Source organism: Peromyscus californicus, unplaced genomic scaffold (assembly GCF_007827085.1).
Source record: "Peromyscus californicus insignis strain IS unplaced genomic scaffold, ASM782708v3 Scaffold_7__1_contigs__length_154581171, whole genome shotgun sequence".
In the NCBI taxonomy this organism is placed as follows: Eukaryota; Metazoa; Chordata; class Mammalia; order Rodentia; family Cricetidae; genus Peromyscus; species Peromyscus californicus.
In genome coordinates, this window is record NW_026294595.1 from 137,797,933 (window position 1) to 137,825,543 (window position 27,611).

Genomic DNA, 27,611 nt, shown 5'->3' on the forward strand with positions numbered 1-27,611 from the left:
TAGACTGAGTGATATTTGTTAGTCTGTGTTTTGTTTTCATAGCAGAAATAGTTTGTACACCTTTTAGAATATTTACAGGCAAATGCAAGGTCAGGGTTTGTTTTGCACTAGGATTATCTTCAGTATTTTCATACTGTTATGTATTGCCCAAAATTCTGATTTCTTTACCACTTTATCAGAAGCTAGACTCAACTGCTGTGAAACAATCCTCTTGTACACTGTAAGGATTTATCACTTGAATTGGTTTAATAAAATACTGATTGACCAGTAGCCAGGCAGGAAGTTTAGGTGGGGCAACCAAACTAAGTGTGATGGGAAGGAGAAGGGCAGAGTCAGGAGTCACTAGCCAGACGGAGAATGAGTCGGACACACAAAATGGGATAGAGGTAAAGCCACTAGCCTTGGGGCAGTACATGGATTAAAAGAAACGGGTTAAGTTGTAAGAGCTAGTTAGTAACAAGCCTGAGCTATTGGCTGATCATTTATAATTCCTATTCAGCCTCTGTGTTGGTTATTTGGGATAGGGCAGTTGGGACAGGAAATGTCTGTTTACACCCAACCAAATATATCAACACTTTAAAATAAGTATGCAGTGCTCAAGAGCTTTGAGGTGCTGCTGAAGAGACCTTGCAGTCTGTGTTGATGGCTCTAGTCCTCAGACTCTACTCTGGAGAAACAGAAATGGGAGGAACTGGGGATTTCAGGGACCCAAAGCTTTTATGACCCTCTGAGGAGTCTGAGAGCAGTTGGGAGCTGGAGTGTGTGTTTGTCTATCTGTCTATGTGTCTGTCTGTGTGCACCTGTATATGAACACTCATGTAAGCTAGGGGATAAAGGCTAGGGAAACTCAAGGCATTGGTGGGAAGGTAAGAGAGATGATTTTCAACCCTGCTGTACATTAAATGTCACCTTTAGAAGTTTTGAAAAAATATTTGTAGTCAATGACATGAGGGAGAAAGTCCTCCCTTCTGGAACATTTGTGCTGAAACTCTAGGTGCTTGCAACATACTCTTTTGTTTGTTTGCTCTATTTTGAGACAGTTTCACGGTGTAGTCCAGGTTGGATGGAAACTCATTATGTAGCTCAGGCTGGCCCATTGTCCCAAACGGGGTTAGAGGTGTGTGCTGTCACACCTGGCTGCAATTTACTTTCAAACGTTTCAGTGAAAGAACACACACACACACACACACACACACACACACACACACACCATAATTACCATTGTAATTTATAATTTGCACAATGGGGTGTGTGTGTGCTGACAAATATAATTTTTGATGAATCCAGGGAGAGCTCATTGCACTATTTCAAATTGTGCTTGTGGATTCATCTCTTTCTTTTCTCCCCAAATCCATAACTGAGTAGATCAGCACCCACCCTTAGGCCTCCCAGGCAATCTGATTTATTTCAGTGATGGGAGTTTTACACATGATTGTAGCAGAATCAGGTGGAAACCCACTGGGTTGATGGGAAGCCTTTGAAAGTTTTGCCCTTACCACTTCTTCTAACATGCCTTGGTGTGGTGCGGTCTCTGGCTCCCACTTGACCACAGAACTTGGTACAGTAGCCCAGATCTCCCCTGTCACTAGGCTGTCCAAATGCTGTGATGAAATGGAAGTCAGAGACCACAGCAAGGCATTTCTAAAGGGGCAGCATGAGAGAGGAGCTGACTGTTGTTCTGGGGCATGCCAGCTCCTCTACCTCCATGCCCATTCCTCTACTTAACTGACCTCCAGCTGAAGGGGATTCAGGCAGAGCCTGGACCCTGGAGTCCTTCACCAGACCATCTGATGCTCATGGAAACATGAACTCACAGGTCAAAATGCCTAGATACCAGAACAGAATGTCACTTATGTAGAAAGACAGTAAGTAGAAGACATTCCTTCAGAGGCAAAATTGTTAAGAAATGGATCTAGAATTTGAGACAGACATAAAAATAAAGAGTGAAATAAGAACAATTTTAAACATATAAAGAAAAATGGGGAGTCATTGAAAAGGTCAAGTGGAAATATTAGTTATGAGAGGTGTAATAGTTAAACTATGTAAGACATGGATTGCTAGCAGAATGGAAACAGCTGAAGGACAGGTTAATGAAATGGAAGATCAGGTTAAGGAATTCTCCTGAGAGGCCACAGGAAATGATGAAAAGGAAGAAAAATTCATTAATGCTGAAATACAAAAGATAGAAATTGAAGTGGCAATATTTAAAAAATAAGACCAAGATGGACAAAGTAGTGCTCAAATGTAATCCCAGGAGACTGAGACAGGAGGATTGCTAGTCTGAGACCAATTTGGACCACACACTGAGACTGTCTCCAAATCAGAATAAAACATAAGAAACAGATAAAGAAACAGTGAAGATTTAACTTTCAACAATTAAAGGCTGGAGTCCCTGGTTTGAAAAGGAATGCCACCTACAAGTTAAGGGAGACCTACGCCAACATTAAGGGCAGAAAAGACAAATTCTAAGTGGTTTTTGGATAGGAAGTAGGTTGCCAACAACAATAACCACAGTATTAAGATGTCTCTACAAGTAACATGGAAAATAGAAGAGACCTATATGGATATTGTCAAGTAATATAGGTAAATAAAGGTAAATAAACTTGAGTATGGATCAGTTTAAAACATTATTATTATTATTATTATTATTGTTGTTGTTGTTGTTGTTATGTGTGCCCACTTGCCACAGTGCATGTGTAGAGGTCAGAGGACAACTTTGCAGAGTCAGTTCTCTCCTATTTTCTTATAGGTTCTGAAGGTCAAACTGTTATAAGTATAAAAGGTGAGACACATTCTAAATCAACATTAATTGCAACATATACAAATGAGTTGAAGTCACTAGTAAAAGACACAAACGTCTCAGTTTAAAATTTTTGTTTGCCTTGCTTTTAGTTTGAGATAACCTCTCACAACAGTAAATTGCTTTGTGGCCTTGGCCATCTTCAAATTCTTGATCTTCCTGCCTGAGCTTGCTGGACGTTGGCAGTATAGGTATGTGCCTCCATGCCTAGCTTCAGATTAAATTTTTAGAGGCAGACAGTATCACAATTTTAAGGTAAGACACAAAAAGGCAGAGGACCTTGTAAAAATCAAAGACTATATTCCAGGCAAATATCAAAAGAGATCTACGCTGGGTAGTTGTGGTGATATATTGTGTATCAAATAAAGCTTGCCTGAAGATCAGAGAACAGAACAAGACACTAGATTAAACATAGATGCCAGGCAGGGGTGGCACACACCTTTAATCCTAGCACTCAGGAGGCAGAGATCTGTCTGGATCTCTGTGAGTTCAAAGCCACCCTGGACTATATGAGATTGACTCAGTAGGAGAGAAACAGTCAGGCAGTGGTGGCATACACCTTTAATCCCAGTACTTGGGAATCACACACCTTTAATCCCAGCATTTGAGATCTCATGCCTTTGCTTGGTAAGCGCGCACGCCTTTAATCCCAGGAAGTGATGCCTGGGTGAAGAAAGGTATAGAAGGTGTGAGGACACAGGAACTAAAAGCGTTAAGGCTTTTTCAGCTAGAGGCCTATCGGCTGGAGCTCTTTCAGGCTGCGGAGTTGGTGAGGTAAGAGGTGGTGGCTGTGGTTTGCTCTGCTTCTCTGATCTTTCAGCTCTCACACCAATATCAGGCTCCAGGCTTTTTTATTAAAGGACTGGTTAGCAATTCGTGTTACATCATACAGCAAGGTGACATTTAGTGTGAAACTCAGTAAACACATTAGCACAGTGACAAAAGGGACAGTCGCAGAAAATGTCATCAACATAGACACGTGTGCATTTAAAAACACACACTAAATACATATGAAGCAGTGATAGGGATACAGAGGGAGCGTCATAATTCCTCAGCTGTGCTTGAATCTTGGTTACATTCCTCTATTACTACATCGATGAGGTAGTCTAAAAAGATCCGAAATATTTTTAAACATATTATTGGTCCAATGTCCTCAAATTTTATACTTCAGCCTGGGCCTGTGTTTATCACGGGTACCTGCTTTGTTGGTTCCTGTCCTTTGGTACAGGTTTTAGCATTGTTTTATGGCTGGTAGACTAGTCTCTCTGGAACTCCTTTTCTTTGGGTAGCTTCTAATGGATGGTTTTTCTACTTATCTTCTCGTGCCTGGATTCTAGATCCTTGTCTTTTTAATCCACTTTCTGGGAGATTTCCTCTTCTATATTTTCCAAGCCAGCTGCCAACTTTTAAAAAATTCCTCCTATCATATTTTTAACTTGAAGAGTACTTTCTTTTCAGATCTCAGAATATTGCTTTTCTTAAAATAGAACCCTGTTCTTATTCAGTGTTTGCAATACTTCATCCCTCTGAGGAAACTAATACGTTAAAAAAAAAAAAAAAAAAAAAAAAAAAAAAAAAAAAAAAAAAAAAAAGAGAGAGAGCTCCTTCTCTAAGCAGATCTGTTCTCTGAACATGCCTGGGTCAGCCCTAAATGCCAGTGTAAAACATTAACACTGCACAGATGCATCACTCCGCAGTTGTGTAGATTAGAAATTCAGTGATTACAGTTACGGATGAACTGTAATCGCTGAGTTGGAAGGACATTTGCTTCTGGAATTTCTAGAGATTTCATTTCTTACTTTTTCTAGCATTTAGAGGCTGCCCGCATTCCTGATCTCATCACCCCTTATCTCTGTCACAAAGGCCAACGGTGCATCTCTGTCTCTTCTCTGGTTGTCCCACCTCTCCAGAGCATAGCAAAGGGAGGGGTCACGGGTAGATTGGGTCATATTGTGCAATTCATCTCAAAGTCAACTCATGAATGACTTGTGTTTGTAGGGATAAGCCCATGAAAGTGCCGCGTGTCATTGCACACTGGATTTTGGGATTAGGGCACAGACGGTTGTGAAGGGGCACTGTTCTGTCTGCCATACACATCTTTGTTTTGTTCTGCTGTTCTCTAGTCTTCATGTGAGAGGTTTCCCTCAAATCCCAGGTCATTTTGAGTCAGCTGCATGTATCAGAGAAGGTTCTCAGAAGCCCTGCACACAAGCGGGAAGGCAGTCACCCGTGTTATTGGAGGTGCAAAGACTGGCCTTTTTTTCTGTGCACCCCACCCCCCGTCTGAAGCTTAGGATCTTGCCTGGGAATGAGAGATCCCTTGAAGACTTTTATAACCTTCTACCCAGAAGAAGAAGATCTGACTGCTAAAGAGGTACAAACTGGATGGGAAAGAAATAGGGACATCTCAAGACCCAATATGTTTACCCAGCATTCTCAGGTCTATCGACTATGCCTGCTGTCCTTTGTGCAGAGACCAAAAATTCTGTCTTCTACCAGGATGTGAAGACTTGGAGTGGAAGGGAGGGGACAACTATTTCTTAAACAGTCAATCCTTGAATGTTTAGTCAAGTCTTCATGATTCCCAGAGATACTGGACTGCAATGAGCTGAGGATCTTCAGTGCAAAGTATCCTCCTTTGGGTTAAAACTCAACTCCCTTAGTTCTCCTAATCCTTACTTGTCTCCATTTCCATTTGAGGAACTTGAGATGTGCTCCTGTTCGAATCTATATTTTGACTCTCAGACATTTTAATCTCAATAAGCCATTATGTCAGGCCATGTTTTTGGTTGTTTAATTTGTCCTGATAGTGAATGTGCTTGGTTTCCACAGACAACCATTTCCTGTATTGATTTTAAAGTGAGCTTTAACAGGCTTGTTTACAAAGGCACCTGACACTTGCAATTGAGAAGTGATACCTTCAGCAATAATTACTAAATCTATGTCAAATGTCTTTGCCTTCCTCCTTCACTGGCTCTGTCAGCTGGCATCTCTAATCACCGCAAACCAGCATCGATTGAGGCCACTTTGGGCTGATGTTTATTTGTCAAAGAAGACTTTTGTTTGAAATAAAGAAACTGAGAGTGTATTTCCATAATATGAAAGATTATTTCAAGGATATTCTTTCTGAAATTTTTGGAAATATGTAATGTTTGGAGTGAATTCCATAATAGTTAATTTTCATTGTTCATTTTGTCCATTTTCTATGTGATCATCTGTACTCCGGATACCACACTTAAGTCTGACAGCCATGGGCTGTAAGTGCTATGATTTATTTATTTATTATTATTTATTTTTGCATATGTGTATGGTGTGTACGTTTGTATGAGTGTGTTTTTGCATGTGTAAGGGTGCACATGCATGTGTGTATACGTGTGGATCTGAAGATGACTCGGGAGTTTTTCTTGATCCCTCCCCACTTTGTTTATTGAGGCAGGGTCTCTCTCTGGACTCAGAGCTAGCCAACTCCAGTCAATCTAGCTAGCCCACTTGCCCTGAGGATCTTCAGCCTCTGCCTTCTGAGCCCTAGGATTGCAGGGAGCTGCCACACCTGCCCAGTTTTTACATGGTTCTAGGGATACGAACCCCAGTTCTCATGTTTTCGTGGCCAGTACTCTATCAAACAAGCCATCTTGTTGTGGAATATTCTTTTTGTACACAGTGAAGATTTGTCACTCGATTGGTTTAATAAGTTGAGCAGCCAATAGCTAGGCAGGATTTTGGGGGCAGAGAAGATGCTGGGAAGAAGAATGGTGGAAACGACAGGAGTTACCAGCAAGACAGAGAGGAAGCTGCATAGCAGGAGAGTAATGGTAACCAAGCAATGTAAAAGAACGTAGATTAAAGATACGGGTTAATTTAAGTTGTAAGAGCTAGCTAGTGACAAGCCTAAGTCACTGGTTGAGCTTTCATAAATAATAAGTCTCCTGTGGTTATTTGAGAGCTGGCTGGTGGGACAAAAAGATCCTTCTACACCATCTCTCCAGCCCAGCTGAAGTTTTAAACAATTATATGGATGCCTGTCTGTGTTCTGCCTCCAGTATTGATATTCCCCACGATCTTTATACATTCACCTGGTAAATCAGCACCACCCACTGATATTTAATGGGAACCCCAAACTTAATGCTAGCCCACATAGAGTGCACTGTGCTGGCTGGCACCTTCCTCTTCCCAGAACAGATCCCTTCTGCTGTCTTCCCCACCTCAATTACTGGCTTGGTCAGCCACCTTGCTGCTCAGGTCCAAACATCTAGGTATTATTCTGATTACTCTCTCTCTCTCTCCCTTGGCAACTTCTTACCTCATCATCCCCCATTCTGTCAGTCTCTCTTCAAAATTCTCTGTCGACTTGGCCACTCTAACTTCCTCTACCACTCTTACCATGGATAAGGTACTAACCTACTAATCTCTCTCTCTCTCTCTCTCTCTCTCTCTCTCTCTCTCTCTCTCTCTCTCTCTCCATCCCTCTCCCCCCCTCTTGCTCTGTTGCTCTGTTGCTCTCTCAAAAGCCTTAAAACTAATCTCCCTTCCTTCACCCTTGATCCTATACAGCCCATTCTCTTCACAACTTTAGCTATAAGGATCCTTTTAAAACCTAAATTCTTCACTCAAATCCTTCCAACGGGTTCTCATCCCATGTAGGATAAAATCCGAAGTCCTCATGTGGCCTGCCTGCAACATTGTCCTTCAGTCTTTAGTGGGTATTCCAGTCATCAAGGGATTTGTTAAACATGTATCCCAAACCCACAAGTGTAGGTGGAGTTTTCCTGTCCCGACCATCTGCTCCCAAATAACCAGCAGCCACTTCCCAAATAACTGTCTCAGAGACTTAATATGAATTATAAATGCTTAGTCAATAGCTCAGGCTTGTTACTACCTAATTCTTATATTTAAATTAACCCATACTTCTTATCTATGCTTTGCCACATGGCCCATGGCTTGTTACCTCATTTTCTACACGTCCTGCTTCCTGGGCAGCTGGCTGGCGTCTCCAGACTCTGCCCTTCTTCCTCCCGGCATTCTCCTAGTCTGGGTCTCCTGCCTAACCTTATTCTGTTCAGCCATTGGCCAGTCAGCTTGTTTATTAAACCAATCATAGAGACAAATCTTCACAGTGTACAGAGGGATTATTCCACAGCACACAAGTCAGGCCAGGTGACTCCCAATGCTGCTGGCCCCAACTGACTTCCAGTAGCAGCGACATTAGAACTAGTCACCATCTGACGCTGCCTCTTGCCTCTGTGCCTCTTGCCCAGCTCATGCCACCCGTTCTGGCTTCTCTTTCCTTGGAAAGGCTGAGCGCACTCTCTTCACAGAGCACTGCCACGTGTGACTTTCTTTCCCTTTGGCTGTCCTCAGGACTGTCTCCATCATTTTATTTACATGTCTCCTCAGATGTCATAGTTCCAACTTTAATCTCCCACCATGCACAGCCATCTCATGAGAGTGTGTTTGGTGTAACTTACACATTTTATTATTTATCTTATTCTTGCTTTTCTGTTTGTACTCCCACTGGAATATAGGCTTCATGAAGGCAGAAACCCTTCTGTCCACACTTCCTCCTCAGTGCTCTATGATCCATCACACTTTGTTAAATGAACGGATGGACACGTGCTCTTTTGGAATCCCCCATTCCCCGTAGGGTGGACGGTGTTTGATTCTCTGCCTCTTCTCTTGTAATCCCCATTTCTTTTCCCACTGCCTCCTTGACATCTTCTCAACACTGACAGTTGGATGTACTCGTACTTCACTTCAGTGCTTTGTTAATTCTGCTCAGTTGAAAATTCTGCAACTACTTTGTTTTTTTTTTGTTGTTTTTTTTTGTTTTTTGTTTTTTTTTTTTTTTTGAGACAGGGTTTCTCTGTGTAGCTTTGGTGCCTGTCCTGGATCTCGCTCTGTAGACCAGGCCAGCCTGGTCCTCACAGAGATCCACCTGGCTCTGCCTCCCGAGTGCTGGGATTAAAGGCATGCACCACCACCGACTAGCTACTTTATTCATTTTTAATATTAGTTTTTTGCAATAACATTTCAATAATTATCATTTCTTCTTTAATCTCATGTTTCACAGGTTTCATAATATTTTTTTCAGATTTAGAACTTCAAGTATTCTTTCAGTAATTGGTTTTTTTTTCAGATGATGATGTTGTGGGAGTGGGGTGGTGGGTGAGGCAGAAGTGTTGAAGTTGTGTTGATAGCTACACAGGGCCCCAAGGCAAAGGATGGGAGGATTATTGGTCAGGAGCAATATTATTATTCTTTTAATAGGAAATCTCTGTCCAGTCATTACTGGCTAAGGAAACCAAGCAGAGATTTCAGAGATGACACGGAACAAAGATTACAAACCCTATGACATACTGTGACTCCCATGTGCCATCCACATGTCACATGTGGGGAACTTAATCCCCAAGTTTATGTGCTAATGGCATTTAAGGGAAATGATTAGAGTCAGATGAGACCATGATGGAGCCCTGATAGAATTAGAAAAGGGGCAGGGACCTGGACTATCGTGAGGACACAGCATGAAGCTGTCCCTAGATGCCACAATGTGCTCATGGTGTCCAGCTCCAGAACTGGAAGAGAGAAACCTTTGTTTTTTATAAACTACCCAATTTCCCTTCTGTTGCCATGATAAACACTTTGACCAAAAGCAATTAAGTGAGAAAAGGCTTTGTTTGGCTTCGGCTTCCAGTACACAGTCTTTCATCAAAGGGCATTAAGCATGACCCAAGTTCATTTCCTGGGACCGTATGGAAGAAGAAGAGAACAGTCACCTGCCAGTTGACCACTGGCCTCCACACATGCTCTGTGGCATCCATTCCCCCAGTAAATAAATGCAAAAAGAATAATTTAAAACTGAAATGTTCATGTTCAGGTCACAGATGCCACCATGAGGGTGGACCGTAGGAGCGAGAGGACCGGATCAGCTGATACAGCGCTTTCTAGGCGAGCAGGAGACCTGAGTTCAGAACCCTAGCAACCATGTAAAAACACAGTGCACCTTTGTCACCCCAGTGCTGAGGGTGGAGAGGGACGACAGGTGACCCAGGGGTCTCCTGGCTGACCCAACCGGCTGATACAGGCAGCGAGTTCCAGGTCCAGTAAGAGAAAAAAGATGAACGCGACAAAGGAAGAGATCAGTGTTGACCTCTGGCCTCGTATGTGCATGCATGGGGGCACATATGCATTCACACACACACACACACACACACACACAAATACAGCTAAAAGATAAGGTGGAAATGTATAAAGTGGGAGAAAATATATCTGATAAGGAACTTGTAACTAGAATATATAACGAGGCCTCAGTCCAACTTCAGGTGATGGATATTGATACTCATTTTAATACGGAGGTAGGTATTGATATAGGTTTACAGAGAGGTAGGAATGTCAGCCCCCAATCCTCCCTGTCACTTTGTGTGTCCTTTGAGAGTTCAGATTTTACCCTTTCCACTCCAGATTTCTCTTCCTGCTTTCTCGTTTCCCATCAGATCTGAGACTTGGTGTGGCCAGGGATGTGCTCCTGCAGGTGAATGGCTACGGGGTCAAGTTAATGTCAGAGGATGTACTGTTTAACCTGCAAGGTTCAGGCAACATGAGTGGGGCATTGAGAACCTTCCGAACAGAGTGAGGACTTAGGAAATGTCCCTTGCAGCTGCTGGACTTTTGCTGGCTTCCACGCGGCAGTCTCTGACTCAACAGCTAAACACAGCTTCATTGTTTTCACACACACCGGCCAAACCAAATCCAAGAGCCCAGATTTACATTTTTCAAGCATCTGGGTAATTCCAGTGTGACCCACACACGAATCTCTGGGCTGCCTTTTATGAGTTAACAGTTTTTCCTCCTCATACTCTCCAGCAGTTCAGCCTGGGGAAAGTTAGAACCAAAACAGGCAGATGAACCCCGTAGGTTCTCATGCTAACAGTCACAAAGACCTCACAATCAGAGAAGACACAGTGTCCTATAATTAGAGTCCCCGGCCTGTTCCTCGGGCTCACTTGTTCTATAACAATGGCCTTGCTCAGCCCTGGACCACCAGCCCAACTCAGCTCAGCCCCTCCACATTCCAATCTCCTGAGAGAAGACTCTCCAGTTCTCAGGGCTTTAACCCTCTCCTGCCAAGACCCCAAGGGCTGGTGCTGAGGCTAGGAGGTTCACTCTCAGGGGCTGGGGAGCCAGAAAGAAGTGGGACCAGACTCTGGGAGTGACTGGCTATTTGGGGCAGCCAGCACTTTGCACTTCAGCTACGTTCGTTCAATTTGCTGGGACCTAACGAAGCATAATTGATGGGGATCCTGGGTGGACCAAGGTTTGAGAGGTACTGAACAATCCTTCCTTCCTTCACAGGGTTGGCTGGAAGGGCAAAGGGCTTCTTCCTGAGCATGTCTGTCCCTCAGCCCACCACAGTAGCTTCCTGCCTCATGAGTGATCCAGTCCCAGGAGGTGGTGACAAGAATTTACGTGGTGTTCTAAAGCCCATGTCAGATCCCTGCTGACCACCCCACCCCCCTTTCTAAATCTTTTTTTTTTTTTGTTTTTGTTTTTGTTTTTGTTTTTCGAGACAGGGTTTCTCTGTGTAGCTTTGCGCCTTTCCTGGAACTCACTTGGTAGCCCAGGCTGGCCTCGAACCCACAGAGATCCGCCTGGCTCTGCCTCCCGAGTGCTGGGATTAAAGGCGTGCGCCACCACCGGCCGGCCCCTTTCTAAATCTTAATGGCAGCTTCCTTAGTGGGAACTCAGTTCTGAATATTCCTAGGGTTCTTTGGAGATACCTGGAGCCCTTCTCCTGCTCTCACACTCAGTGACTACCTTTGTCACTGTGACCTGTCACCCTGATACCTGCCGTAGCACCTGAGTGAGGCACCTGGGCTGGGGCTGGCCTGCTACAGCCAAATGTCACTGTAACAGAATCTTTCTTGGCCCACTCCTCATAGACTATTCCATTTCCTGCCTTATTTTCCTCAGCAGTTTTCCTCAGCACTTGTAATCTTGCTCACATGTAAAGCATGGTTTCTGTTTTGTCGGTGCTGGGCCTTCTGTCTAAAATGGTGCTAAATGTGTGAACACACCACACACACACACACACACACACACACACACACAAGCACACGCAAGCACATGAACAGACACATCTGTGCACACACATTCACACACTTTCACATTACTGCCTGAGTGAAGGAAATCTCCCCAACATCTGAGCATTATTTTTGCATTTTGCAGACCTGGAAATGAAGACCCCCCAAGGTCACAATTCAAGAGAAGAGCGAAAGTGAGTGTTGAACCCAGGACTGAAATGTTTCTGGGGTCGCTCTGCCAAGGGTAGGAGAGGCCACTTTCTGAAGTCTACCGAGTTCCTGCTGCATTTGTGTTACACATTGTCACAGGTCAACATGGAGGCTCCACTTTTTAACTTTCTTTTTGAAACAGAGTCTTACTGTGCTACCCAAGCTGGCTTCAAATTTCCAGGCTTAAGTGATCCCCCTGTCTCTGTCTCCTGAGTAACTGCAGATGTGTTCAGCCTGATTTTTAAGGCCAGAGGTCATCTTAACCAAGAAGTCAGGAGGAGGAAATGGGAAATTGGTGCAGGAGTGGCCTGAGGAGAGAGAAGAAACAGGAATGCATGGTGTCCTGAGGGTCAAGAGCTCCTCAATGACATTTCCAGAAATAAGACTACAGAATGGTCTTTACGAAGATATAAGGAATCTCCATACAAAATGTCTTAGTCAGGGTTTCTGTTGTTATGATAAAATGCTGTGACCAAAAGCAACTTGGGGAGGAAAGGGTTTATTTGAGCTTACACTTTCATGTCAGAGTCCATCATTGAAGGAAGTCAGGGCAGGAACTTGGAGGATGAAGTTAAAACATACATACTACTTTGGAAGAAAAAAAGATTTCAAATATATATGAGCAAGTTAAACTGAAGCAGAGACCATGGAGGGGTGCTGCTTGCTAGCTTGCTCCACATTGCTTGCTCAGTCTGCTTTCTTATACAACTCAGGACCACTTGCCAAGAGGTGGCCCCACCTACCTCCCACATCAATCATTAATCAAGAAAATGGCAGACAGGTTTACGTATAGGCCAGTCTTAGGGAGACATTTTCTCAGTTGAGAGCTCCTCTTCCCAAATAACTCTAGCTTGTGTCAAGTTGAAAACACACACACACACACACACACACACACACACACACACACACACACACAGAGAGAGAGAGAGAGAGAGAGAGAGAGAGAGAGAGAGAGAGAGAGAGAGAAAGTCGGATTTTGCCAAACAGCCACATCTTAAATGGGAAGATGTAGTGTAGTGGGGTACACAGTCCCCCTAGTCTTGAGATCAAATCCTCCCATGCTGGGGCCTCTGTCCATGCTAAGCAATGCTCTCCCACTGAGCTACAGCACGGCCCGAAGTAAAAACAGTCTGTGTGGATCTGTGGGAACTGAACAACCTGATTATGAATCTGAAAGAATGGGGAAGAAAGAACAGAACAGAGTTGCCTGAAACATGACCTTGAGTGACACTTGCCTGACCTACTTAGACGGTTATGTGGTGTAGGAAGAGTAAGCAAAAGAAAGGGGAGGGGGATGGGCGCGAGGCGTGGACTGTCCTGGGTCCTGACTCAGCACTGGTGAAAGTGGGCCGCACATCTGGGAGGAGACAAAAGTTGTTCACTAATCTGTATTCAGAATTTAAATTGGCTAGCCATTTGAATTTTAAAAAAAGGGGGAGCTACTTTATCTTCCCCCCCAAACAAACTTCAAATAGATCAAAGATGAAAAGAAAACAGAAGCAATCCATACGGTGTAGAAGAAACAAAGGAGAATATTTCAACAATCTCCAGAAAAACAAAAGGAAAAGATTGACAGATCAAATTGCATAAAAAAGGAAAACTTCTATAGGGAAAAGAAGCCATGAAGTTAAAAGATCCATACTACTTTGGAAGAAAAAAGGATTTCAAATACATATGAGCGGGTTAATGGCACTGACATTAATTTTGGATTTGGAGGTTGGAATAAAAGTCGAGGGCTAAGTAAAAGACACAGGTGTCCTTTGACCTCCACATGCATGCCATGACAACCCCTGACACACAAAATAAATCAATGTGGTATAATTTAAAAAAAAAAGAAAAGAAGAACCTAGATTCTGTCCTCCTCTCCAGCCATGCACCCTGCAGGTGTTAGCCTCCTTCTAACCCTCCCCTGACTAGGTCAGTCTTGCTTCCTAAGTACTAAGCATGGAGCCCCCCACATGTCCCCCCCACACTCACACCCCCCAACACACACTCCCCGTTGCACATACACACTCCCCGCTGCGTGCACGCACACACACACACACACACACACACACACACACACACACACACACACACCACAATACCCATCTATTCAAATGGTCTTCCTTGGACAGCAGCACGCACACACACACACACACACACACACACACACACACACACACAATACCCATCTATTCAGATGGTCTTCCTTGGACAGCAGCACACACACACACACACACACACACACACACACACACACACACATCACAATACCGGTCTATTCAGATAGTCATCCTTGGACCCCGCTTTCCCATTCTGTCACAAGCAGGAATAACCAGACAGGAGAAGCCACTGGAGTCCCTCCCTTCCACTCACACTGGGCTTCTGATCTGGAAGGAAGGACCAGGACTAGTGAACAGGAGGAGGAAGTGGGGAGTCCAGTCAGGGGGTGGAGTTGAGAGCAGCAGCAGGTGTGTAGGGACTGGAGGAAATGGGGGTGGCAGCCACAGAGAGTTAGAGTACAGAGTGGGAGGGGCAGCTAAGCAGAGCTGGGGTACCCAGAGGGATACTTCCTTCCAGATGCTCCCAATTGCCAATGGGGGATGAGTTCTCTTTGCTACAAGGAAGGGCGCCTCAGGCCATGGAGACAGCTCAGTGGATAAAGGTCCTTGCTACCAAACCTGATGACCTTACTCCAACCCCAGCATGCAGATTAGAGAACCGGCCTCAGCAAGTTATCCTCGGATCTCCATACGTTGACACACATACGCTTATGTGTATTCACAATGGAAAACGTGCCAGAAAAAGGAAGTGACCCTCATGTCTTTATTTTCAAGATATCATGTGACACACAAAGCCCATCTTGAGACATCATTCCTTGTCCATTTCGTTCATTTATTAATAACAGTGACTTTCTTGCAATTCATTCTGAGCCTCGCCACTTGCTCTCGGCACCGGGGATCCTGTCCTAGCCACGTGTGTTCGTGGGTTTTACCACAATGGGAGAAAAGCTTGGATTTAGAACAGAAAACCACAAATAACAGGCTTCTCTGCCAACTCTAATCTGCTGCCTTTCAAAGAGGTCACAGAAACCCAGGGTGTGGGTTTCTTAGATTTATGGAGCCCCATGTGGGTCAGGCACTGTGCCAGACACCAGTAACAGGAGCCTGATCACTGCCATGGCTTTATTAATTTAATATAAGACCCAAACATGGGGCCACACAGCATCCAAAATGAAACTGCCTTTGGATCAACCTAACCTACTTCAAAGCTGTTGAAATCTACTGCCGTTTTGGAATTTTATTTTTGGTACTCAGCAAAACAACAACAAAAAACCACAAAGGGGGCAGGGTAGAATCTTATTATAAATGCAGCTATTTAATCTACTGCAACTTTGAGGGAATTCCAGTGTGTGTGTGTGTGTGTGTGTGTGTGTGTGTGTGTGTGTGTGTGTGTGTGTGTAGAGAGAGGGTGGGGGGAGAGGGAGGGAGATAGTTTTTCTGGTCCTAGCTTCTGGACAAATGAAAATGTAAGCAGCAGAGATGATACACATTTAAAACAATGTTAACAAATCTACACTTAGTTACAGAATTGCTGAGCAATAAACGAAGAATTCTTGACCCAGCCTGGCCAACTTGGTCGAGCCCCAAGCCTAGAGAATAATGGTCCCTCCAAGAAGTCATTGAAAGAAATCCAAAAGTCTAGCCTGATGCCCACATCATGTGCTCTCTCTGTGTACTTAAGAACAAGCTTGTGCTGTGCCACGCTGTCGGTCTTCACAGAGGGTACAGAAGTCTCCGTGCGTTCTGGAGAACTAGTTTCCACGTCCAGGACTAGACGAGCTAGCTCTGGACTAAGGAACAAACACGCCTTGAGGGCTAGGCCTGAGTGCACCCTTGGAAGGAAATTAGACGAAACCAAGAGAATGGTTTCTGTCAGAGTGCTGGATAAGATAAACTGAATCCATTCCCGGAGACTCGTTCATTCATGAGGCAAAGGCTCAACAGAGAGATTCTGAGTACTCAGGTGTGCCAGGCGCTGGGCTGGCCCTTAGCTGCGGTGCATGGGTTTAGCATTGTTTCTGACTATGCCAGAGATGGCCGTCTTAGCTTCTGCTACCTCGCTAGATCAGAGAGGGAAGCTTGTGGTAACTCTGATGAGCCTGATGATGAAGCAAAGGGCAAAGGGCTCCTCTTGCCTCACTCTGCAGGCAGTAGGCACGGAAGCCCATGGTTCTGGGAGTGGAACAGAGGGTACAGGCTGGAGCTAAGACCTGGGGCTATTCTTCACCTGTTAACTTGAAGAACCTAAGACCAGAAGTCGATGCTGGCCTCCCAAACTTATGTTCATGGGGCTATATATACCTGCTTGCCCTGGGTTTCGACCCTGAAGATGGGGGTGGGGACTGGTCCAAGGCTAGATGAAACATGAGCTCTCAGATCTTGTTTGGGAAGCCTGTCTTTAGCAGAATCCCTTTGCTGTTGGGTCCCGAGGCTACCGGGATCCAGTGGCAGCTGAGACCCATTTCCACGGTAGGGCCAGTCTGCTTGTTAAAACTGAAACTGTTTTCTCACTCATGACTGCTAGACCGTCCATTTTTAATAAGAACCTTTAGGAGATTTGATTAAGATTGGGATCCTCATGCCTCTTACAGGGAGACCTCACAATGGGTGTTTTTCTTTGCAAAAGCACGAGTGGGCCCTTTGAGGGGGCGGGGAGTTGTACGGCAAGTAACACAAAGAGAAAGAGAGAGGGGAAAAAAAGAAAGAAAAAGAAAACCAACTTTGGTTCAAAGAGGCCAATCATAGGGGAAAGTCTCCCCATGGAAGGCTGTCAACAGCTGAGGCACCACCAGGCCAGTGGCTGGCCTGTTCAGACAGGGGGGACGTGAGCTCCTTTGTTAGAATGGGCTGAATAGGATGTCCCTGCACCCAGACCTGGCCTCCCGGCTAACAAAGGGCCTCTTTGTCACCCTGGGCAAAGAGTGCGGCTGAGGTTGCCACAGCAACTCAGGGACACAGACTTAATGTGTGAGTGACATTTCAGATGGGAAGCGGGCATTCAAAAATTCAAATTTCTTTATGTAGAGTGGCCTCCTTCTCTGGGTGTTTTAAAGGGGCTACTGAGCAAACAAAAGCAGAAATAAGGCAACACATAATACACCAGCCAAGACGAAAACAGAACATTGCATTTTCTTGCTGTGTCCTCCTTTCTGAACAAGACAATTGAGTGAAAGTTTTGTTGCAGACATCGTTGGGGGCCTCGGTGATCTGTCGGTTTCCTTATCCAGAGGGTAACTGGACACCATTAAAGTGAGTTTGAAAAGCACATCGTGTAGAGTTCCAGCCTGTGCACACAGGGTATGCTCTCACTGTCTTACTGCCAGACTACCAGTTAGGATCCTCCTCAATGGCTAAGAGGTGGAATGTAAGATGGTGTGTTCATCCAAGCAGCGACTAGACAAGGGTACCCGATGTTACTAGTTCTAGTTAACATAGACTCTAGAGGTGCTGGACAACGCAATAAGAAAAGATAAAGACTAATAACAATGTGTGGCTTGCTTGGAAGTTGCTAAGATTAGATCTGAAATGTTCTCACGGAAAAAAAAAGTGCTCCAAAGATAAGATAGATATAGCATATATATCCTATACATTACAAATATGTACAAACATATAGGTATATATCTGTTTTATAGGGGGAAGAAACAAAGACAAAGGGAAGAAATAATCAGAAAAGAGAGAAGAACCTCTCTCTTCTTCCTTTCTTCTTTCTTTCTGGGGTTATCATGATATTCCATATAGAAAATAAGAGAGAAATGGCAGGGAAAAAGGACTAGAATGCATAGAGCTTGGAAAGTTTCCTGGATACGAGGCAATCACCCAACACTTCAATAATGTTCTTCTATATTAATATAGATAGACAAATTAAAAGATATTTGTGTTTTGAACATTTCAAGCCCCGAGTTCATTTAATAATGAGACATAGTTTTGTCTGAAACATGGACAATTTTCTTTCTCTCTTGAGCTGAAATGTATAAGATTAGATACACAGTGAGTCCTAAGGCTCCATGAGGAAGCCTCAAAGTCAACTCAACTAGTTGCATTTCCTAGGACACCATGAACTAGATAAGTTGGACACTCTGTGCTTCAGTTCTGCGTTTAAAGATGTAATAGAAGTAGCACTTACTTCCTGAAGTGATTAACAAGATTGACAGAGGAAGTGGGCCCACAGTGCTCCTTAGAGTGCCTGGCACAGTACTTTTCAGCTGTTAATACTGCCTTGTATTTCCCTATAATATGTGATTTTTTTTTTAGTGTGATTCATTTACATTTAGCTTTGCTGATTTCTCTCCCACATGCAAACACATAGTCAGGTATTAACACCTGATGTTGCAGGAGTGAAAGCCGAGGCTCCCAGAGGCTCAGAGGCTTGGCTCAAGTCCAGCAGGGAGCTGAGATGAGATCAGGATTTGAACCCAGCACTCCAGTGTCTTTGTCTTGTGGTCATCGGCGTACTGGGCCAAGGAAGTGACCTTGTGCTAAAGTCTCTGCCAATCATTCGATCTTTTGCCTAATAGACATAGTTGGCAGGAGCTGCAGGCTGGCTTGGCCACTTGTTAGAAATAAGGAACAGACTGAAGTGTTATTGGCCCACAGAAGAGAGTACAGCAGCCAGGACTCTAGCAATGCCCAACTGCTGCCCTCAGACAATCAGTACCCACTTCTAGTAAGTTCCTGAGGGGATGTGTTTTTGTGCATGGGCACAGAGTGAAGTGTGGAAGGAAGGCAGAGTTCCACTTCCTGGTTGCACAGACCCGAGCTCTGTGGTAGACCCTGCTGATCCTAACCCTGTGTCCATGACCACTACCTCAGCATTCCGGTGTGCCACCCAACCTCTGTCTGTTGAGTCCTGCATCCGTTTACCCACAGGGTATCTCTGCTGCAGGTTCTTCACATCTAATTGCCAGGACAAACTGCCTGGGAAAGAATTTTGTCTCAGCATGGCTTAATCCTAGCTGTTAGGACTTGCTAAGTGAAGACCCCAGCTCCTTGACCCTTGGATGGGATAACTCTGCGGTATATTTGTGCTGCCCTGTATTCCAGAATCCCTGGATGGGGCTCAGTCCCAGTTACCCACAGTAATGCACCTTCTCTTGACAGTTACTCTTTGCGGGCTCGCTTCTTCATTCCTCCACCAGTGTGTCCTGGGATCACTACAGTCAACTCCTGGCACTGGAATCTGTGGCTCAGATGATTCTTATCTCTTAGCCTTTGGAAGACTTCCCATAGGACAGGTTAACCTTTCTGACGGATCCCCATTTTCTGATGCCCAGGTCGGTATATGTCCCACCATACTTATGTCGGGGTTAGACTTTATGTATGTTGTGTTTGCTCCTGGGAAGAAAGATGGGGATAAGTGCTCACATGTGACTCCTTTCACTGCCCTCTGTCTCCTGGAATTTGTACAAAGCAGAAGCTGTGTGTGTGTGTGTGTGTGTGTATGTGTGTGTGTGTGTGTCCTCAAAGGCTCTATCCCAAGGTAGGAACCAAGCATCTCTGCTATGTCAACCCCTGTATTAATCACAATTACCAAAATGGGGGAACCATTGTCCCTCTGCCAGAGAAACTTGTAAGGCACAAGGCTTGTCATGTTTTGGCAAAGTGGGCACTGTTGGCTCTGTGTGAAAACAGTTCCTAGAACAGTTGAAGCCTTGAGTTAGCACCTCAGAGTCTTCACCCAGCAAGCAAGTTAAACTGGGTCGTAAAAAATGGGTGAAGTTTTGCTACTGTTTTTATGGACGAAGGAAAAGAGAACAGGGTTAAATATACACCCCCTCCCACCTCCACCACGTGCCGCCTTTTTAAGACAGGCTCTCAATATGCAGCTCTGGCTGTCCTAGAACTCACTGTGTAGACCAGGCTGGTTTCAAATCCACAGAGATCCACCTGCCTGCCTCTGTCTCCTGAGTGCTGGGATTACAGGCGTGTGCCACCAAGTCCAGCTAAGTAACCAGTCTCTTCAAGCTCCCAGAAGTGACACATATCACTTTGGTTTACGTCCCCTTAGGTATAGTGAGTCGCGTGGTCATACTCAAATTCAAAAGGGAAGGAAGGTGCAATCCTACCACGTGCCTGAAAGGAGCAAGGTTCTGTGGCGTACCTTAAGCCTTCCACAGTTGAGTGACTGGTTCCCCTGCCGCTGTTGCGTTTTCAGATGCCGGCCATTTTGAGGGAAAGTCCTAACATTCCCTGGGTGAAGGAGGTGCAGGTGGAGTAGGACTCATTGCCGTTTGGGATCCCATGGGTATTAGCCATGTCTGTTGTTTTCCGTAATCTGATGCTTTGACAACTGGGTTCTCCCAAACCCTGAAGGGACAGTCCCTTTCTAGGATTAGCCAATCCCTACCCCCTAACACAATGGGATTTGCCCGTGAGCATACTTTTCAAAAGAAAACTGACAATCTGGAGTCTTCACTTCCAACCTTCCCTTTTATTGGATACCTGCACTCTGGGTCATTACTTACCTGCTCAAGTTGCCCAGGGGCCAGGTACCAGCCAACTAGGAACCATCCCTGATCCCAGATCCACTGGCAGTACTCGAACCAGCCAACCTGTAGAGACTCTGGCAGAAGTCCTTATGTAAAGCTCTGCTCTCTTCTTCTGCCCCAACTGACGCTCCTGCTTCCCTGAAGGCCCGCCATGTATCCCCCAACACAGTGTGCCCCTCCTCTCAGGAACTATTTTCGGCTCTCCTTCTTTAATCACAGTCCTCTCCTACTGTCACAACCATGTCTAAATCATAGTAAAAACACACTCAAGCACATCTGCATGTTGACTGTCAGCTACTTACGGCAAAAGAAGCCAAACACTGCAAGATTCATAAGCAGACTCCCCCAGCCCGGAGCTGTTGCAGGCAAGGAAGAGCCAAGCAGCTCTGCTCTGAACCAGCAGGCCCGTTCTCTCTCAGCTTCCCGTTGAGGAAGAGAGGAGGGTTCAAGGCCCACCTCTGTCCTGAAGCCAACAGTCATGGCTGTGGTGTTCCTTCAGGGGAGTGTCCTGTCTGATGAGGCAACAGAATAAGACCAAGCCAAGCTCTGGGATCTGTATGTCTTCCCTGGTGGCCGTCACAGCAGACTTCTACGTGTGCTCCTGGTGTCCTTCTTCTCAGGGAAGGGCTGACAGGTGGCGGCAGTTGCAGGCAGGTTCCAGAGAACCCCATGGCAGTTTTGCTCACATGAGTCTGCAAAACGTGGTGGGCTTTGTTGACAGTTTTGGCTGGAGTTGGTGAGACCAAGACTGCGGAAGTATGGGCAGTGGGAAATGCGACAGGACGGACTTGGACTCTATGATCAGCACTGGGGTGTTACCCATTCCTTGATGACCTCATGCAGTGCTTTTCACTCCTGAACTCAAAGGGCTGTGTCAAGACTCTCTCTCTCTCTCTCTCTCTCTCTCTCTCTCTCTCTCTCTCTCTCTCTCTCTCTCCTCTCTTCTCTCTGTGTCTGTCTGTCTCTCTCTTCTCTCTTCTCTCTGTGTCTGTCTGTCTGTCTCTGTCTCTGTCTCTGTCTCTCTCTGTCTCTCTCTCACACACACACACACACACACACACACACACACACACACACACACTCACTCTAGAGGTATCCATAAAACACAAAGCACAGCAGGCCCACAGTTCATGAGTATTGACATTCCTTCTGTGCTCAGAAGGGAGGCAAGGCTGGCTGCTGGCGGCTCCTCTCAAATGTTCTGTTACTGATACTGGCCAGTGAGACAAGGCAAGAAAAAGCAACAAAATGTACGGGGGTTGAAAGTTAAGAGCAAACTTTCATTTTTACAGATGGGACAGGAAATAGCTCTATGGTTTTTAAAAGCCAAAGAATCTGTAAATGAATGATTAGAAAATAAATGAGTTTGGCAATGTTGGGTATAAGGACATTATGCAAAACTTTATTTCTAGTATATTCCAGGTCTGTATGGTTGAGAAACAACCTCAAAGTTTTGTAGCTTAAAACAATAACAAGCATTTATTACCTGTCATGGCAACTGAACACTTATTTATTTATTTTTGAGACAAGGTCTTCCAATATAGCCTTGGTGGGCCTAGAACTCACCATGTAGATGAGGCTGGCCTTGAACTCACGAAGATCCCACCTGTCTCTTTGTCCCAAGTAGCTGACATTTTGGATTAGAGGAAAACTCAACCGTGACTTCTCTTGTGGTTCCAGACTTCTTACTCAATGGCTTACAGCTCCAGGCACTGAAGCCCCCTAAGAAGCCGTGTCGGTGGGGCTGGGTCAGCTTTTATGCACTAGCCTCAGAAGGCACTCTCTTTACTAAAAACCATTCAATAAGACCAGGCTTTTTCAAGAGGGAGGGTATTAGACTACTCCTCCTCCTTGGGAAGAGTGTCAAAGGATTTATGGAGTTGTTAGAAAGCCTTGACCATCCTATTAGCAACAAACAAAATAAATAATCAATAATAGCATAAAACAACAACAACAACAAAAAACCAGTTGTAAATCTAATAAAAGATGCGCCAGGTTTTTACATATAAGACGTTGCTGAGAGAACTTTAAAGAAACCTTCAATAAGTGGATATACCATGTTCATGGATAAAAATAATTCACATAGAAAATACCCACTTCATCCAAATTGACATAAAGATTCAATGTGGGAACAATGAAAATCCCAGCTGATTTTGTATTAAATTCCAAAGGTCAATAGCCAAGGAAGTCTTAAAGAACATGAAGAGTGGGTGGGCTTATTCTGTGGGATATTAAGATGTGTTACAGAGTTGGAATAATCCAGTGAGCTATTGGCACAAGGAGAGAAAAGTAAGCAGAACAGAGACCACAGAAGCAATACATTTGCATGTGAAATACTTGTTTATAATAAAGTAATGCAGAGAAGTGGAGTGTGTGTGTGTGTGTGTGTGTGTGTGTGTGTGTGTGTGTGTGTGTGTTTCAGTGAATACTGCCAGGCTAGTTGGGTATCCAGATCTGGGGGAGGATAGACAAAAAAAAAAAAAAAAAAAAGAGGGAAAGAGGCCTGTGGGAAATTCCTTTTTGATAAGACTGAGCCTGGTATTTCCAGAAACAATGACTGAAGTTTGTTTAGAAGCGCTTTCCTTTCTGGGCTGTGATTTCCTCCTTTGTTCTCGCACCTTCACTGAAAGACCAGTTCCCACACTCATCTCGCCATGTCTGGATTCCGTGGTTACAGAGGTTCTTGCTCCTGGCCAGGACCAGCCAAGTCCAAGCCGCTGTTGAGAGCTGTTAGTTCCACGCTGTTCTCTGTGTGGGCAAGAGGCTCAAGCTGTTTCCTCCAGTTGTCCTTCCCAGACAGACCCAGGAACTGGATGGGGGGTGGGGGCGAATGGAAGTAAATGAGAACACCCTGACCGTTCTTGCAACCAGCAAGTGTCTGAGGAAGTTTGGTGCTTTGACAGAGAGCAAGGGAGGCAGATACACACTGCTTCTCTGGTGTCCAGAAGGCCTTGGATGATGGCCAACTGTACCAGGCTTTTGAGCCTTCCGGTCCTTACACTAAAGGGGGTGGGACTTTCCAGTGTCTCTATCCAAGTGCTTTCAATTCTGGATGCTCTCGTTTACTGGATGCTGCAAGTCCCTGCCTCGATTTCCCCCAAATATAAAATTAACATGTATGCACTTTGGTCGCCTGTCTCTTCCTGAGTAACTCAGATCAGCTTGAGGTGTGTGTGTGTGTGTGTGTGTGTGTGTGTGTGTGTGTGTTGGGGGCGGGCGGGGAGACTATTCCAAGATCCGTGTGAGTCAAGGGGCCCAGTTCCACAGGTAAGACAGCACCCATCTCCAGCTGAGTGTTGCTACCACCACTTCCTACGGCCAGGCTTGCCGGGTGGGGAACTGACACTGCCCCCAATATTTAGGGCGGGGAATGCCCCGTTTCTGGACAGGTGTGGCCTAGGGGCTTTTCTTTTTCCTCTCGCTCTTGGTGACAAAAGGCGGGACAGGAAAGGTCCACTTGGAACGGCAAGTCACATTAGGGGCGGAGGGCTGGGCGGGGATCGGGGCGACTGCCCAACTCAGACGAGTTCCAGGGCCCCCTTGCCCTCGGCGGCGCCCGAGGCCGGAACAATAGCGCTCGCGGGCGGGGCGGGGGAGGGCGTGGCGGGAGGGCGTAGCTCCCCTCCGGGCGCCGCCCCCGGCCCGCCCCCCGCGCTTGCACACCGGCTCGCCTAGTGCTCCCACCGCCGCCCGCCCAGGCACTGCCCGCGGGAGCCGCCGCCGCCGCCGCCGCCGCGCCCGCCATGGACGTCCGCCTGTATCCCTCGGCGCCCGCGGTAGGTGCGCGGCCCGGGGCCGAGCCGGCCGGCCTGGCGCACCTGGACTACTACCACTGCGGCAAGGTAGGCGGCAAGGTAGGCAGGGGCCGAGTGTCCCGGGCTCGAGTGTGGGGCAGGAGTCACCTCGCGGCTGCGGACGCGGCCACTTTTGGGGCCTCACACGGGGGACACGCACACCACAGCCCCGTCGACGGGCACGTGCCGCTCACACCGCTGCCCTCGCGGTCACACACACGCCCCGAGTTGTAGATCACAGGCAGAAGTCAGCCCGACAGCCACCCGCACGACGACACGGTGACACACTCACCCACACTTCGCATTCATTCACAAGCCGACGCGCAGCGACGCTCTGTCACCCAGCCAGGCGGCACCACACACAGCCTTCACCGTCCCACATAAGTCACCGTGCCAGTCATCTGTCGTCAACCACACTCAGCCTCTCGCCCACGTACACGGCTACACTAACACACACAAAGTCACTTCACCTATCCGCACACACAACGCTGCTGCACATGTTCCTATCCGCTGTCACAGGCAGTGACAACCGGGGACAGTCACACAAAGAAGTAGCTCCGACAGTTCCAGCTCACACTCACAATGACCCACGAGTGCACACGGTCGGTCACACAGATCCATCCCCGGGACGAGAAGCCTCAGCTACAAATCGCCCTGACGGGCACGCAGTCGTACCCGGGCACACCCAGGGACAGTCACAGGCTCCAGCACCCGGCACTCCCCGCCCCCACCCCTCGGTCGTCCATACTCGCGCGTCGGGGTTTTAACTTGTCGGTGCAGTGCACTAATTGGGCCGTTTACTAATTGGCCGTCACTGCCCCACGGCGCCTCGGATTCTATGATGGTGGCGTCCAATCAAGACCTGTCCCTTCCCCGATCGGGGAGCTAGCGTCCCTTCAGGCTTGGGCTGCAGCAAGGAGGCACCACTAGTCCCCCATTTTTCCGGGATCTCTGTCCCCAAAGCCAGGCAAGTCCCCGTACCGCGGCGCCGTCCGGAGGCTGTGCGGGGATCCTGGGACCTAAGGCGTCGGACCCCCGCTCCTCTTCGAGCCCAGCGGGCAGGGGCAGGGGCAGGGGCAGCCGAGCTGCCCGAGTCCTCTTCCCTCGCAGGGAAGGGAACTTTGAAACTTAGTTGGAAAGCCAGACGGTCGGTCGGTGCGTCCCCAGGTCTGTGCGTCGGTCCGGGTCAGGTTGGAGCCGAGCGCGGCTTTTCGTCACTCGGAGCCCGGATTGAGCAGCGCGCGTGGGTCTCCGGGCGGTCGGGGCGCAGACGCGCGGACTCTGCGGTGCTGCGTGGTGAGTGCGCGTCGGATGGCTCGATCCGCGACCCTCTAGGGTCTGTCCCCTTCCCCACAGGCTATCCGCCCAGCTCCTGGCTGAGGGGGTGCTCCCGGGATACTGAGGGAGCAGAGCATCCGGCCCGATCGCTGGGCCTCCCGGCCTGGGCCTCTCTGCAAGTGCGTCCTCAGGCCCTAAGGGAGCGGCTGCCGCCAGGAGCCCACTGCAGTTCACCCTGGCCCCGGCGGCGCGGGCCGCGCAGGCGGGGGGCGTCCCGGGGCGGAGGTGGGCGGCACGCATCTCTCGGAGGGGAGAGCAGATTATCTTTTGTGCGCTGATCCGCAAAGTTGGAAGCCTGAGAGGGGGGATGGTGCCTCAGAGAGAAGGCGGGTTCTGGAGCCGCTTCCACTGTGGTGGTGGGAAAATAGATTAAAAACAGCAAGTGGAGTTTTACAAGGAGCTGAAGGATGGGCAGAGGGTCATCTGCCCTTGGCTTTGTTACGTTTAAAATACCAAATGGGCAAGACAGGGTTCACCTTCTGGTTTGGAGGCCGTGGTGGAGACTAGGCATTTGTGTCTTAAAGTCCCGGTACCCAGGCTGGGGAGGAGGTAGAGATTAGCGGGAAGAGGTCTTTTGGAGGTGAGGTATCTGCAAACCCCACCAAAGTGGGGCCAGACTCTCCCACTGCCGCCTTTGGGAAGCAGGACTCTGCTGAGCCCCCCATCCTACCCCACCCCCACCCCGCGGTTTTTTTTTTTTTTTGTTTTTTTTTTTTAATTTGGAAGCTCTAGAAACCTCTGACTCAGCACCAGAACCTCCGAGGTCGCAACCCGCAGGGGAGGACTCAGAAGTGGAGGGTGGAGATTTTGGTTTCTATCTGTGCTCTGGGACCCTGACCCATAGCTGGAGAAGTTTTGAGCTTATTGGCGTGGGCCAAGGCACCAGAATGCTTGAAAGGAAGGTGTGCCCATGTGCTTAGATGTGAGATCTGCTGTTCAGTCCTTCATGCTGGGGTGATGGAGCACCTGGCTCAGCTTGAACCAGAGCCTTGTTGGCAGATTCCCCAGTGGGCTGTGGCCTTCTGTGGTGGTTCAATGAGGCCAGGAACCCCATTTTTTTCAGACTCCAGAAACTGATAGTGAAAGGTTGTGGAAAAGAAAATGTCCAAGCTTCAGGCTTCCTCACAGCGGCTCACTATCAGAGTGGAAGGGTAAACTGAGACCTAAGGTGTGGTAATAGCCACACTGGGGCGGTGTGTCTGTGTTATGAGGTGGTGTAAAATGGGCTTCGGAGCCAGGACACAGCCCACACTCTGGGGCTCTGTTGTTGGGGCCAGGACAAGAGGCTTGTCTCTCAAGCATTTGCCCAAACGATGTCAGACAACCGTGGGGCAGTTGACCTGGAAGGGCCCTTGGCGACGGTCCCCTTGGCGACCATCCCCTTGGTGACTGTCCCCTTAGCAATCCTCTGCATAGAGATTCCAAGCCCCTTTAAATCTAAAGTCATGAGCACTAGCTGTTCTTTTGGTGGTTTTTGTTTGAGAAAACACACAATAATGAAAAGCCACGGTGGCTTCATTTTAGCTTCGAAATACTTGTGCAATTTATTAATCACGGTAATATTAGCATGTATTAGAAAAATCATTTACCAGATATAAAGCAAGCATGTTACTTTTTAAAATGTAGTAACAGTGCTTGGTAAGCACAGGGACTCCTGGCCTCTGGCATGGAGGATCTGGGATCTCATGAAGGGAACTATTGATCTCCTCTTTGCTTCATATAGGAGAAACTGAGTCATGGAGCAGTATACCCTTGGGTTACTGAGCAGGTGAAAGGATTCAATTGATGTTGAATCTAAGTTTCTTAATTCACAACAGGACAGTCATCTGGCCTCCGTGTGAGACTCTATCATGGTTTGGGGGCTA

General features: G+C 46.9%; 1 protein-coding gene across 6 annotated transcripts in view; it reads left to right on the plus strand.

Moving 5' to 3' along the window:
• The first annotated feature begins 24,319 nt into the window (after positions 1 to 24,319).
• Tox2 (TOX high mobility group box family member 2) overlaps positions 24,320 to 27,611 on the plus strand; it is a 127,951-nt gene continuing 124,659 nt past the window's right edge. For 2 of the 6 annotated variants that reach the window (XM_052724057.1, XM_052724054.1), the window contains exon 1: positions 24,321 to 24,456. In XM_052724057.1, the coding sequence (XP_052580017.1) occupies positions 24,358 to 24,456 (99 nt within the window). In that variant the 5' untranslated portion in view covers positions 24,321 to 24,357. Of the gene's footprint in view, positions 24,469 to 24,489; positions 25,705 to 27,611 lie in introns of those variants that run through there. The other 4 variants (XM_052724053.1, XM_052724058.1, XM_052724056.1 and 1 more) reach the window with 4 other exon arrangements.